Below are 13,794 nucleotides of genomic sequence, written 5' to 3'. Positions count from 1 at the left end.
GGTAAATCACTTGACCCCCATTGCCTAGCCCTTACCACTCTTCTGCCTTGGAACCAATACACAGCATTGATTCTAAGACAGAAGGTAAGGGTTGGGTTTTTTTTTAAAGAATAATACATATCATCATTAGGTTCATTTAATTGGTAGAACAGAAATAATTTGGTAACCATGTCAAAATGATACTAAAAATAGGTTTACAGAGCACTTTTCTTGAACCAAAAAAAAAATGGAACTAGATTGTAAATATTAACTGGTGAGGAAACATGGCAAGCAGCACTTAAATATTTATTGAACTGAATGGAATTGAATTAAGTGCTTCAGAGTTATTGAATTAGTGAATATCAGAGTCAAGTTCCTCATTCATGGGATCCTAGATTTAGAATTGGAAGGTGTATCCAAAGGGCACCCAGCTTTCTAGCCCAGCACTCTTATTTTATACTTAAGGAAACCGAGACCTAAAAAAGCTAAGCATGGGTCCGAGGGTCCACAGATAAGATTTTGAATCCAGGTCAATTCATTCCCTTTGCAGGATGTAGCTAGAACAAGCATCTAAATCCATGCATCCAAAAATCCAGCAGAGATAAGAGAAAATACCCAATGGTGATGTTCTTCTGAGGAAGATACCTTCCTGTGGCTTTTTGAAGGAATTATTCTTACTAGGACAGAACTTGAGAACCATTTTTTCTGAGCATGTTTTTGCCTCTATATAAATATACAGATACTTATAAGTTTATACCTCCTATTTTAAATCATTATACATCATATGCCAGCTAATGGAGTTGTTTTCTTTTTATTTTAGATTTGGGAGAAGTTTTAGCTTGCATTTAAGACATATTAACCAGTATAACCAAGTTAAAATTTTCAAGCAAGATAGACTAGCTAGGGAACCAAAAATTAATCCAGAGAGAAGACTATATAAAGTGTATAATGTCAACTTGAGCAAGACACAACGTCCTTGTGCCTTTAGTATTATGGCCTCAGTAAAGGGGTTTTAATCATTCCTTTTTTATTAGCTAATACTAGCTGTGTGATCCCGGACAGGTCAGTTCACCCTGCTTGCTTCAATTTCCTCATCTGTCAAATGAGCTGGAGAAGGAAATGGCAAACAACTCCAGAATCTTTGCCAAGAAACCCCAAAATGGGGTTATAAAGAATCAGATACAACTAAAATGACTCAACAACAAACAACAATCATTCATATAGAGTTGTTGCCTAGGAGAGACATCAAAATGATCATGACATACTTAGATTTTTCTCTTGTAAATACTACAGCTTTAAGCACATGGTTTTAAGATTCTGTGTATAATTAATCTTTCTTCTCTCTACTTATAGCATTTATTTCTTGGTTTCTCTAGGACCACCTCATGGCCTGAAGTATAGTGAAGTCAGGAAAACTTCGCTGGTTCTCCAGTGGAAACACCCAGTCCATTCTGGTCGCACTCCTGTAACTGGTTTCTTTGTTGACATGAAGGAGACCAAGGCTAAAGATGATCAATGGCGAGGGATAAATGAGAAGGCAATTCCAAACACATATTTGAAGGTATAAGTATTATGGCATATTTTTGAGTATCTAAAAATGTTAAGTTCTGCTGATGATATTAATTTTAAATGCAGGGGGTAGCTGGATGGCTCGGTGGATAGAGAGCCAGACCTAGAGAAGGGAGGTTCTGGGCTGAAATCTGGTCTCAAACATGTCCTACTTGCATGACCCTAGGCAAGTCACTTAACCCCCATTGCCTAGTCCTTACCACTCTTCTGCCTGGGAACCAAAATACAGTATTGATTCCAAGATGGAAGTTAAGAGTTTTTAAAAAATATAAATATAATTTCACTTAAAAGGTTAGAGAAATGAAACAAACTCTTCATATTGATATTCTCAGAAAGGACTTTATGAGAGCCAACATTCAATTTTTCCCTGAAGACAGAATATTATGACATCATTATTTGGGGGGGGAATTTTGTAAACACTCTCTATTTTCTAGTGAGTCAAGTCCAAACTCATTTGAAGAGTGAGACACAGGGTAAATGTTTATAGAATGAATAAGAAAAATCTAGAGGAGGAAGAGTTGTCATGGGTACCTAGGAGGAAGTATGAGGACCCTGGGACAGTGTGCTTTTGAAAACATGTTGTTGCTCAGACTCTTTGTGGCCCCATTTGTGATTTTTTTGGCAAAGACACTGGAGTGGTTTGCCATTTCCTTCTCCATCTCATTTGACAAATGAGGAAACTGAAGCAAACAGGGTTAAATGACTAGCCCAAGGTCCCATAGCTACTAAGTGTCTAAAGTTAGATTGGAACTCAGGAAGGCTCATCTTCCTAACTTCAGTCTTGTATTCTCTCTACTGGACCACCAAGCTGCCCACTAAAATCTCATATGAGAGGAAAAGAAGAAAAAGTAAAGGCAGAGAAGAATGGAAATGGCAAAAGGAAGCTAGAAAGTTACCAAAGACAAATTTTGCCTGATTTGTAATTTTTCCTGAGGCCGGTCTGGACTCATTTCCTTTCATATTGAGCACTTCATCAGTTAATTGTTCCTTTACATTAAATACTGCAGGGCCTTGATGTATTTAATTAAGTTATTTTGTAGATATTTTGTCACTAAATTTTACACCATTAGAATGTAAGCTCTTGAAGGCAGGAACTGTTTTTTGACTTTCTTTAAATTCTCACCTATGGCAAAGTTGCTGGTACACAAGAAATGCTTTATAAATGCTTGTTGGAAAATCAATTAATTGACTGATTGTGGAATGGAATATTGGATGTGGAATATGGAAAAGTGATGATAATACTCTGATAATAGAGAACTCTACCTATTCCTTTATCAGAGAATAATTGTCTTCCTGAGACTACTGCTGAAACTATGAACAGCTATAATCTCTTTAAGACTGAACTTCTGAAAGCTGGTTAAGAAGTTAAAGAAAAATAAATTAAATGAATAGAAATAAAATAAAAATTTTAAAAACAAAAAATAGTTAAAGAATTCTGAATATCAGTAAAAACCCTTACTTTCCGATGTAGTATCAGTTCTAAAACAGAAGAGAGGCAAGGGCTAAGCAATTGGGGTTAAATGACTTGCCCAGGGTCACTTAGCTAAGAAATGTCTAAAGTCAAATTTGAACCCAGAACCCTTGACTTCAGGCCTGGACCTCTATCCACTGTGATAATTAGCTGCCTTGCCCACCTTACCTCTGTTAATTTTTACAAACAGAATTTCACCAGTATCATTTAAGTTTCTCAGATACCCATCAGAAAACTACTGCCTACCAGGGGGGAACATTTCTTAAGAAGAAAATTGAATGCTTTGCAAATAATCATGGAGAAGTATGCAAAAAAAGTATATTTATAGAACTGTTGACCTGAGTAGTTATTGATATCTATGTATAAACATACATAGATATAGATATAGATATAGATATAGATATAGATATAGATATAGATATAGATATAGATATAGATATAGATATAGATATAGATATAGATATAGATATAGATATAGATATAAATATGGTGCTTTTTTTATCTTTACCTTCCATCTTAGAATCAATACTGTGTATTGGTTCTAACACAGAAGAGTGCTAAGGGTAGGCAATGGGGGTCAAGTGACTTGCCTAGGGTCACACAACTAGGAAGTGTCTGAGGCCAGATTTGAACCCAGGACCTCCTGTCTCTGAGCCTGGCCCTCAATGCACTGAGCTGCCCAGCTGCCCCCTTATTGGCATTTTATTGACCTCCAAAGCAAAAGGGTGTGTCTGTTATCCTCTGACTAAGACTGTATATTTTTATACCTCTAAATACTTCCTGGCTTGTGTTGTAAAAATCTGACTGGGAGAGGTGCATCAGCTCCCCATGCCTCAGGGATCAGGTACAGATGTGCCAGGTGACCGTGAGCCTGTTTTTCTCAAACAAGGAAATGTCTCAGCTCCTTTCTGTTTTGGTTTGCTCTATATAAAGTAAACCTATAGTTTGTTGGCATTACGTCATCCTAGCAAATTAAATTACCATGGCAGTTTACTCACTTATAAAAGCTGTCAAAATGCAAGTTCATTGGCAGGTTAAAACCCATTCTAAAGGATTTTCAGTTTATGTTACCCAATAAGCACTCTTAAAGCTTAAATTTAAAATGTAATTTTATTTTTTATTACCTTTAAGTATGTGGCTAAGGGTAGTCTTTACTTAATCAAATAGACATTTTTGAGAATACTTTTCTTGAAAAACAAATTCCTTATAAATGAATTCTGTTTTTCCCTTTTTATTTCCATCATATAGAAATGGGGTACCTAAGTGGCACAGAGAATAGAGCTCTTGGTCTGGAATCAGGAATATCTTAAGTTCTTATCCAGCTGAGATGCTTTTTAGTTTATGTGATCCAGGGCAAGTCACTTCTTCTCTGTTTGTCCCACTTTGTTCAACTATAAAATGGGGATTATGATAGTAGCTTTCTAGCAGGATTGTTGTGAGGGTAAAACAAGATAATATTTGTAAAAATGTTTCAAAGAGTGGCTAGCACATAGAAGGAACTTTATAGAATGCTTTTTCTCTGACTGCTTATCTCAGGGTGTTGTTCTTCAAAAACCTTAAAGCAGGGGTGGCTCAGTGGATTGACAGTCAGGCCTAGAGACAGGAGGTCCTAGGTTCAAATGTGACCTCAGACACTTTCTAGCTGTGTGACCTTGGGCAAGTCACTTAACTCCCATTGCCTAGCCCTTAGCACTCTTCTGCCTTGGAACTAATACACAATATTGATTCTAAGACAGAAGGTAAGGGTTTAAAAAAACAACCTTAAAGCACCATAGAAATATATGGTTTTTTTGTCATATCATTAAGTACTATTAGTTTGAAGTAGGCAGCATGTCAGTCTCATAAGCTGAAGGTCCTAAGTTCGATCCTCGAAGGGGGCTGTGGTACAATGGGAGAAGTTCTGGAGGCAAAAAGAGGCACTCAGCTTTCGCTTAGCCCCACCTGACTGGGATTGTCATTTACCTTAGGTCTATTATTTGGTCTGAAACGACTAATCTGAGATTCCCTTTACGGTGGATTCTCAAGAGAACAAGGACAAACTTTGGGATCTCCACCTACAAGCTAATCCTAAAACTTGGGGTTCATCAGATCCTACAAGGCTACAAGTTTGGAGTTTCTAGATTCCATGTTGACACAATGGACAGAGTTTTTTCCTTATTTTTACAACTGCCAACCCCTGTAGGACATTAGCATCTTGCTGGAACTAACACTAGATGCCCCAGTGGATTGAGTGCCAGGAAGATTCACGTTTCTGAATTCAAATCTGGCCTCAGACACTTACAAACTGCATGACCCTGGGCAAGTCATTTCCCCCTGTTGGCCTCAGTTCCTTCTTCTGTAAAATGAACTGGAGAAATGGCAAGCTACTTCAGTATCTTTGCCAAGAAAATCCCTGAAAAATGACTAGGCAAGAGAATTGACACCTGGAAACACTAAGCCACAAGAATTAGGTTCTAACTCAGTCATTGAATTAGGGGGAAAAGTTTCTTAAGAAAAAAAGTGACTACCTTATAAACAATCATGGAGGAGAAATGTGGAAAAGAGGAAAAGAAATAAATAGAGTATATCTACAAAACTGTTGAACTGAGTAGTTATTGACATTCTGTTGACTCCCAATGTAAAAGGGTGTTAGTTAGTCCATAACTAAATACAAGGCCCCGTATATTTATGTACCTACACACTTTCTGAATCAGGTTGCAAAAATCTAACCAAGCAGTTTAAAAGTAGCAACAGCGAGTATAAAATGTTGGATGTCAGGTGTTCGAATAGACATCAGTATTTCTTCTAGACAAGAGGTAAGCTGAGTGAATAGGGCGCAGGATCTGGAGTCAGATCTGAATTTAAATTTAGCCTCAGACACTTAATAGCTGTTTGACATTAGGAAAGTCACTTACTTTCAGGGTTGTTGTGAAGATCAAATTGGATAATACTTGTAAATCACTTTGTTAACCTTAAAGTGTTATGTAAATGCAAGTTATTGTTGTTGTTGTTATTCCTATATCAGCTTTCCACAAATGCACCCATTTCAGATAATGGTCTTATCATTCTCCTTGACACTGGGTCTCCAGATTCCAGTTATTCTTGATTAATTTCATTTTTTTTCTAGCTTCACAAGGTAATTTTTGGGTAGTTTGATTAGTATGGCACTGAATAGGTAGACTAAGTTAGAATTATCATTTTTATCATCTTGATTGCCACTTATTGCTAAATGACTTGCCCATAGTCACAGCTAATAAATATTAGAGGTAAGTTTTGAACCTAGGTCATCCTGACTCCTAGCTCAATACCAGTGCACTCTGCACCACTGCTAGAATTGATTCCCTAAAATTTCCAACCATCTTCATCATCCCTCTACTCAAGAATTTTCAATAGCTCCCCATTGCCTACCATATGTTGTCTAAAACCTTGAGCCTAGATTCAAAGTATTCCACAATTTGTCTAAACCTCCCTCTCCAAACTTCTCTGCCACGATATTCTTACACACAAATGCTTCTCTCCAGCCAAACTGTCCCACTCTATTCCCCAAGCAAAAAATTCGAAGTCTCTGGACACTCATATTTGTGGAAAACGTCCCCAACAATTAACCACCCAATTCCTCAGCCTCCTCCACTCTAGTGACTCCTTCAACCCCACAAGGATAACTTAGTCTTTACCATCTCTTCAAATTATACCATCTCCAAGATCTTGAATTTCAAAACCTGACTCTCCCACCCCAGCTTCCTATTCTTCCACCTCTCCTGCCCTCTCAGAGCCATCAAACACTCATATTGCCACTCTTGCAGTCTCTCCCCAAACTCTGATTACACTTTCCTGCACACCCAGCCTCCAACTTGTGCTCTGCCAATACAAGCATTTCATGAGTCGCTACTGTAGTGCCTCTGGCCATCTGCCACTCTAGACTAGCTTGAGCCTCATTCTTGGTTAACTATGACCATCGGATTCCTTTGCTCCTCTTCTTGAGTCATCAAGCATCATTAGAGAAAGTGGTTGGAGGGTCAACTAGGCAGTACAGTAGATAAAGTGCCAGGCTTGGTGTCTGGAGGACTTGAGTTCAGATGTGGCTTTAGTCACTTCCTAGCTGTTTGACCCTGGGCAAGTCACTCAACCTCTGATTACCTAGCCCTTCCCACTCTTCTGTCTTAGAATTGATACTAAGACAGAAGCTTTGGGTTTGAAAAAAGTAGATAGATTACTGGACCTAAAGTCAAGAGCAGCTGAATTCAAATCTGGTCTTACACATTTAGAGGTGTGATCACTTACCCTCTTTCTGACTCAATATCCTCAGCTTAAGGAAAATAATAGCAATTAATTCTCAGGATTGTGGTGAAGATCAGATGAGATAATATTTGTAAAGAGCTTAGCACAGTTCCTGGCACCTAGAAAGTTCTATATTTTAGTGAGTTATTATTATACATCACCTTACCTGGCACTCACTTGATAATCCTCCGACTTTACACTTATTTTTTTCTCTCATTTTTATAGCCATTGTTCCAGACTTTTCCCCCTTCTTAAGCTCTATTCCTACCCTCATATGTAGAACAGATGATCTAGTCTCTTACTTTACTGAAAAGATTGAGGCTTTTCAAAAAGGAAATCAGGTCACCTAGTTTCTGGTTATGTTCAGTTGCTTAGCTTTTCTTTGCCTCCATTTTCTTCTCTATAATATGGAGATGAGAATAATTTCACTCTCTATCTAATTGGACTGTTGTGAGGAAAGTATGCAGGAAAGCTTAAAATGCTGCAGAAATGAAAAATATACATATTCTTATGAGAATCAACCTTTTGCATCTAATCTAAAAGGCAGATCTTATTTAGTTCTCATGCTATTTATTTAATGGTGATAGCTAGGTGGTGCAGTGGATAATGTACCAGTCCTGGAGTCAAGGAGACTCATCTTCCCATGGTGAAATATGGCCTCAGACACTTACTAGTGGTGTGTAGAAAAGTCACTTGCCTTTGTCTCAGTTTCCTCATCTGTCAAATGAGCCAGAGAAGGAAATGGCAAATAATTCCAGTATTTCTGCCAAGAAAATCCCAAATGGGGTCTCAAAGAATCAGCATGGCTGAAAAATTCAACAACAAAGACAAAAATTTATTTAATATAAATTCCTCTCTTCCAGTCATCACAACTTCTTTTCTTTTTTCTGACCCCTTGCAGTGAGCGTCCCCCAAGTTTCTGCCCTTGGTCTTTTTCTCTTCTCTTTTAACACTCTCCCTCACTGAACTCGTTTAACATTCTCCCCCTCCCACAACCCCTGCTTCAACAAACACATTGTAACAACAAACAAACAAACTTTGTACAAATGATTCTCAAATCTAAAGCTTCAGTCCTGATATTTCTTCTGAGCTCCAGACCTCCATTTCCATTTCCAAGTGCTTTCAGCAAGGTTTAGAATGCTAGCTTGGAGTCAGGAAGACCTGGCTTCAAATTCTAACTAGTTGGATAACCTAGGTAAGTCATTTAATCTCCTCTGGAATTTGGTTGCTCATCTGTAAAACAGTAATAATAGCCAACATGTAGGGGCACTTTGTGCAGTACTAAGTTCTTTATATATAATATCTCATTTGGTCCTCACAGCCTTAGGAGGTAGGTGCTATTATTATCCTCATTTTATAGATCAGGAAAGGAAGGCTTTCCCCAGAGTCACACAGCTAGTGTCTAAAGCTGGATTTAAACTTATGTCTTCCTGACTCCAGTATGGCACCATATTACCTAGATTAACCCAGGGGAATAGACTTCTTGGGTCCTTTCCAGCTCTGAATTCATGATCTTGTGATCTCTACCTGGATGTCTCACTGCCACCTCAAACTTAATATACCCCAAACCAAGCTTCTCATCTCCCTTCCCCTAAAAGTTTGCCTTTCGGGAGGGGGGGGGCAGCCAGCTAGCTCAGTGGATTGAAAACCAGCTTAGAGATGAATGGTCCTGGGTTCAAATCTAGTCTCAGACTCTTCTTAGCTATATGACCCTAGGAAAGTCACTTAATCCCCAGTGTCTAACCCTAACTACTTTTCTGCCTTGGAACCAAAACACAGTAGTGATTCTAAGATAGAAGGTAAGGGTTTAAAAAAAAATTAAAAAAAAAACAAAACAAAACAAAGCAACTTGCCCTTCTATCTAATGTAAAATTTATTTCTGTGGCACCGTTGTTCATGTCCTTGAAGCCTTTGGTGTCTTTGGACTTTTTTGCTTCTCATCTTTCTTGTTTCTCACTGATTTTTGATCAGTTAAAAGTCCCATTAGTTTCAGCATCTTCATCCTCTCTCAATTCCATTTCCCTTCTTGCCTCCCATTTGCCACCACCACAGGATGCTCCCTCTTCACTACCTGCTTAGATTAGGTCAACAGTCTCCTAAGGAATCTTTCTCTCTCCTGTCCTTCTCTAATCTGACCTTCTTCATGCTGTTTCCAGCATAATCCTCCTGATAAATTAAACTGGGGGAATTGCATTAGTTTTGAAGAATCAATATCAAAGCATTTGTTTTTAACCCATTTATTTATAAATTGATGGAAATATTGGGTCCTGATGTCTTAAATTCTCCTTTGCTGACTGAGAATAGTTTATAAATGAATCATCCACTATTCCAAAAGCAGGAAGAAAACTCAGTATTAATGCCACTCTAACCACATGGTACCTTGGCTTCGTGACTCAGGGAGGAGGAAGTAGACATATGCTCATTGTGCTGCTGCTGAAACTTGATTAATGAGGAAACAAGGGGCAACCTGGTACAGCAGATAGAGCACAGGCTCTGAAGTCAGGGCTTGTTGTTCAGTTGTATCTGACTCTCCATGACCCCATTTGGGGTTTTCTTGGCAAAAATATTGAAGTTGTTTGCCATTTCCTTCTCCAGCTCATTTTACAGATGAGGAAACTGAAGTATGCAGTGTTAAGTGACTTGCCCAGGGTCACACAGCTATTAAGTTTCTGAGGCAATATTTGAACTCAGGAAGGTGCGTCTCCCTGGCTTCAGCACCCTGTGTACTTCACAGCCTAGCTGCCCTACGGAGTCTCTTAGAGTAATTTAAATCTCAGACCACATTTGAACTCAAGTCTCACTGATTCCAGGCATAGCACTCTATTCACTTTGCCACCAAGCTGCCCTGAAGTCAGGGGACCCAAGTTCTAAACACAACTCTGTGACTTAGTACTTTTGTGATTTTGCTCAATCTAAATAGTTTGCATTTATATAGTGCTTTAAACTTTGTGATACACTTTATGAATAGCATCTCATTTTATCTTCATAACAAGCCTGTAGATGCTATTACTATCCCCATTTTACAGATGAAGAAACAGGCTGAGAGGAGTTAAGTGACTTACCCATGGTCACACAGCTAGAAAGTGTCTGAGTCCAGATTTCCACTTAGCCCTCTCAGACTCCAGGCCAAGCTCTCTACGTGCTCCCTAGCTACCTTGGTTTGTGAGGCTGTTACTGAACCTCAGTAGCTTTCAAGGTTTCATTGGGTTCTAGTCTGTGATCCTGAGTGTGTGTATGTATGGTGGGGAGGTGAGGTGGATGGGGGAGAGTCCAGGAGGGGAAACCTTTAGAATCAGGCTACCAGACAGTAAGGGGGATACACCGGCAGGCCAGTGACTTACAATCACTAGAAAATGTTATTTACAGTGACATGAAGCTTTACATGTTTTCTCTTCTCACTTTTTTCAGGTCCAAAACCTCAAGGAGGGTGTCAGTTATGTGTTCCGTGTCCGTGCCTTGAACCAGGCAGGGGTTGGGAAACCTTCTGATGTTGCTGGTCCCATTGTGGCAGAAACCCGGCCAGGTTTGCTCCTTCCTCTTTCTGTTTCTCCAATTTTGAGAAAGCCATTTTTGTATAGTCATTGGGAATGTAATGTCTCTACTGTTTACTCTACTGTCCAGAATGACTATTAGTTGCACTGAATGCTGACTGAATAATTAACAAGTCTGATTGTAAGCCAGGAAATGCATGAATACAGGCTGTGCAGGGCAGGTGCAAAGCAGACTTGGGAGGCTCTGACCCAAGCCCCAGTGCTGGCCTTGTGTCTTGAGGAAGGAAAGTCTGGGGCTCTTTTAGGGTCCCTGGAGCAGCTGTTTTCCTCACAGAAGGTTCTATGCTCCCACCAGTCACAAAGGCACAAAAAATTTCTGCCCAATCACAGGACAGACTCTGGCTGCCCAAATAGCCAGCCCAGTTCATACATAAAAGCTGGGATTTAAGTTTTGGCAGCTGCTGAGTTTTACGAACAGCTGCTCTCAATGAATGACCTAGGAGCTGAGGCTGCACTAATTTTCTGGGTCATTGTAAGGCCTTGGAAAGACTGGAAAGACATTTTCTCGCTTTTTGAGCATTCTATGAAAGCAAAGGATTTGTTATAGTGTACATATGGTCAGTTTGTGCCAGATAAACGCTGGATAACAAGAAGAGTGTTTTCTTGTTATTTGATGCTGTATTGGACTTGAAAACATCAAGCTTCTTTCCCTTCAAAATAGTCTACAATCATAATTTTTATTTCATTCTTATTTTTTTGGCTATCATTTTTCTTAGGCTGAATCTTTTAGAATGAAAACTATTCTCCTAGGTGGTCCCTAAAGGCTAGACATTTTTGGAATTATGGTAGATAGATTAGTCACCATTCAAACTTAATATAAAATAAAATTATAAGAAAAAACAATAATACAAAACAAAAGAATCAGCCTTCAGACTATTGCATTGAACCTATGGGCCATTTAAACCATGAGACAAGCTTATTAGTCCTTGAGATATAATCTTCATAACTCATATGCAATTTAATACTCCCTGTTCTTTTTTTAAACCCTTTCTTTTTGTCCTAGTAACAACTCTTAGGCAGAAATGTAGTAGGGGCTAGGCAAACAGAGTTATGTAACTTGCTCAGGGTCACCCAGCTAAAAGTGTTTAAGGTCAAATTTGAACACAGGTCTTCCTGATTCCAGATCTGGCACTCCATCCACTAAGCCACCTACTTGCTCCTGGAATATTTTCCCATGGTTACCTGATTCATTTTTCTTTCCCTTCCCCCCTCTTGTAGCCAACAAGCAATTCCACTGTGTTTTACATGTGTCATTGATCAAAACCTATTTCCATATTATTAATATTTGCACTAGAATGATCATTTAGTCTACATCCCCAATCACATATCCCCCTTGAACCATGTGATCAAGCAGTTTTTTTTCTTCTGTGTTTCTGCTCCCAAAGTTCTTTCTCTGGATGTGAATAGCTTCTTTCTCATAAGTCCCTCAGAATTGTCCTGGGTCATTGCATTGCTGTCAGTACGGAAGTCCATTACATTCGATTTTACCACAGTATATCAGTCTCTGTGTACAATGTTCTTCTGGCTCTGCTCCTTTCACTCTCCATCAATTCCTGGAGATCTTTCCAGTTCACATGGAATTCCTCTAGTTCATTATTCCTTTGAGCACAATAGTATTCCATCACCAACAGATACCACAATTTGTTCAGCCATTCCCCAATCTAAGGGCATTCTCTCATTTTCCAATTTTTTGCCACCACAAAGAGTGCGGCTATAAATATTTTTGTATATTTATTTTACCCTAGATAATGCCCTTTTAAACAAGAGTGACAGAAAGGGGCAGCTAGATAGCTGAAGACAAGAGGACCTAGGTTCAGATCTGGCCTCATATACTTCCTAGTTGTATGACCCTGGGCAAGTCACTTAGTCATCATTCCCTAGTCCTTACCATTCTTTTGTGTTGGGACCAGTGCATGGTATAGATTCTAAGAAAGAAGATCAGTATTAAAACAAACAAATGAGACAGAGAGCTGGAGATGTTCTTAGAAATAAATTGTATCACAGTTACAGCCTAGACCTAGGATTTCCCTGGTATAAAGAACATCCAGGTGAGGAAGCATCATCCTTCAACCACTATAGGTTGGCCCCTTCTCTACAGCTTAAGAGAAGTGAATTCTTAGAAGCACCTCTTAGAGCAGTGATGGGCAAACTTTTTAAAGAGGGGGCCAAAGGAAAGGAAATGCTCATCTGTCAGTCTGTTTCTAAGGCAACTCTTGAAGTTTCATTGTATTGTATCCTACTCATTGTATTCATCAGATTAGAAACAAAGAACATTTCAGGGGGCCACATCTGGCCCACAGGCAGTAGTTTGCCCATCACTGTCTTAGAGAGTTCCCTAGTGCAATGGTATCAGACTCAAAAAGAAGCAAGACCACTAAACCTTGCATTAGGATCCTTGCTGCCACATATCAACTTAGAAAACCACATGTTAACATCATTGTCCTATTGTGTTTTCATTTATTCTATTAACTATTTCTCAGTCACATTTGAATCGGATTCTTGCTGTAATCTGACATGTTGCCCAGTGCCACAAATTTGATGTATCTGGGCTAGAGCAATCAGAAGTTAAGTGATTTAGCCAGGGTGATACAGGCTGCACATGTCAGAGGCAAGATCTGAACACAGACCTTCTTGACATCCAGCCCAGCTCTCTAGCCACTAGCCACGTTGCCTCTCACTAACTGATCCTGAGAAAGCATCAAAATGTCGCTTAAAGACATTTCTCCTTCAGGGAAATCATTGCCTCTTTCTTCCTACACCTTCATAAACAGCTCTCCATTTCTCTCATACAAATGCGTAACTTAAATGTGGCTCCCCAAATATGGCAGAGGTGTGAGGTCAAGGGAGAAATGACACCCTTGGGAGACTAACAAATGTGGCATTCTCCTGACATATCATGAAACTGAGTTTCTAATAAAAGTTTAAAACAGAACAGTGGAAGACAGCAGGTTCTGACTCCTTTCTTCC

The 13,794-nt window shown here is 39.2% G+C and overlaps 1 protein-coding gene across 1 annotated transcript in view; it reads left to right on the top strand.

The window, feature by feature from the left end:
- The window catches only part of MYOM1 (myomesin 1), a 139,637-nt gene that overhangs the window by 73,370 nt on the left and 52,473 nt on the right, over window positions 1-13,794 (top strand). The window contains exons 16-17 of the mRNA XM_044683066.1: window positions 1,356-1,540; window positions 10,685-10,799. Of these exons, the coding sequence (XP_044539001.1) occupies window positions 1,356-1,540; window positions 10,685-10,799 (300 nt within the window). The remainder of the gene's footprint in view (window positions 1-1,355; window positions 1,541-10,684; window positions 10,800-13,794) is intronic.

This window comes from Gracilinanus agilis, chromosome 1 (genome assembly GCF_016433145.1).
Source record: "Gracilinanus agilis isolate LMUSP501 chromosome 1, AgileGrace, whole genome shotgun sequence".
Classification (NCBI taxonomy): domain Eukaryota; kingdom Metazoa; phylum Chordata; class Mammalia; order Didelphimorphia; family Didelphidae; genus Gracilinanus; species Gracilinanus agilis.
This window is presented reverse-complemented; position numbering and strand designations above follow the sequence as displayed.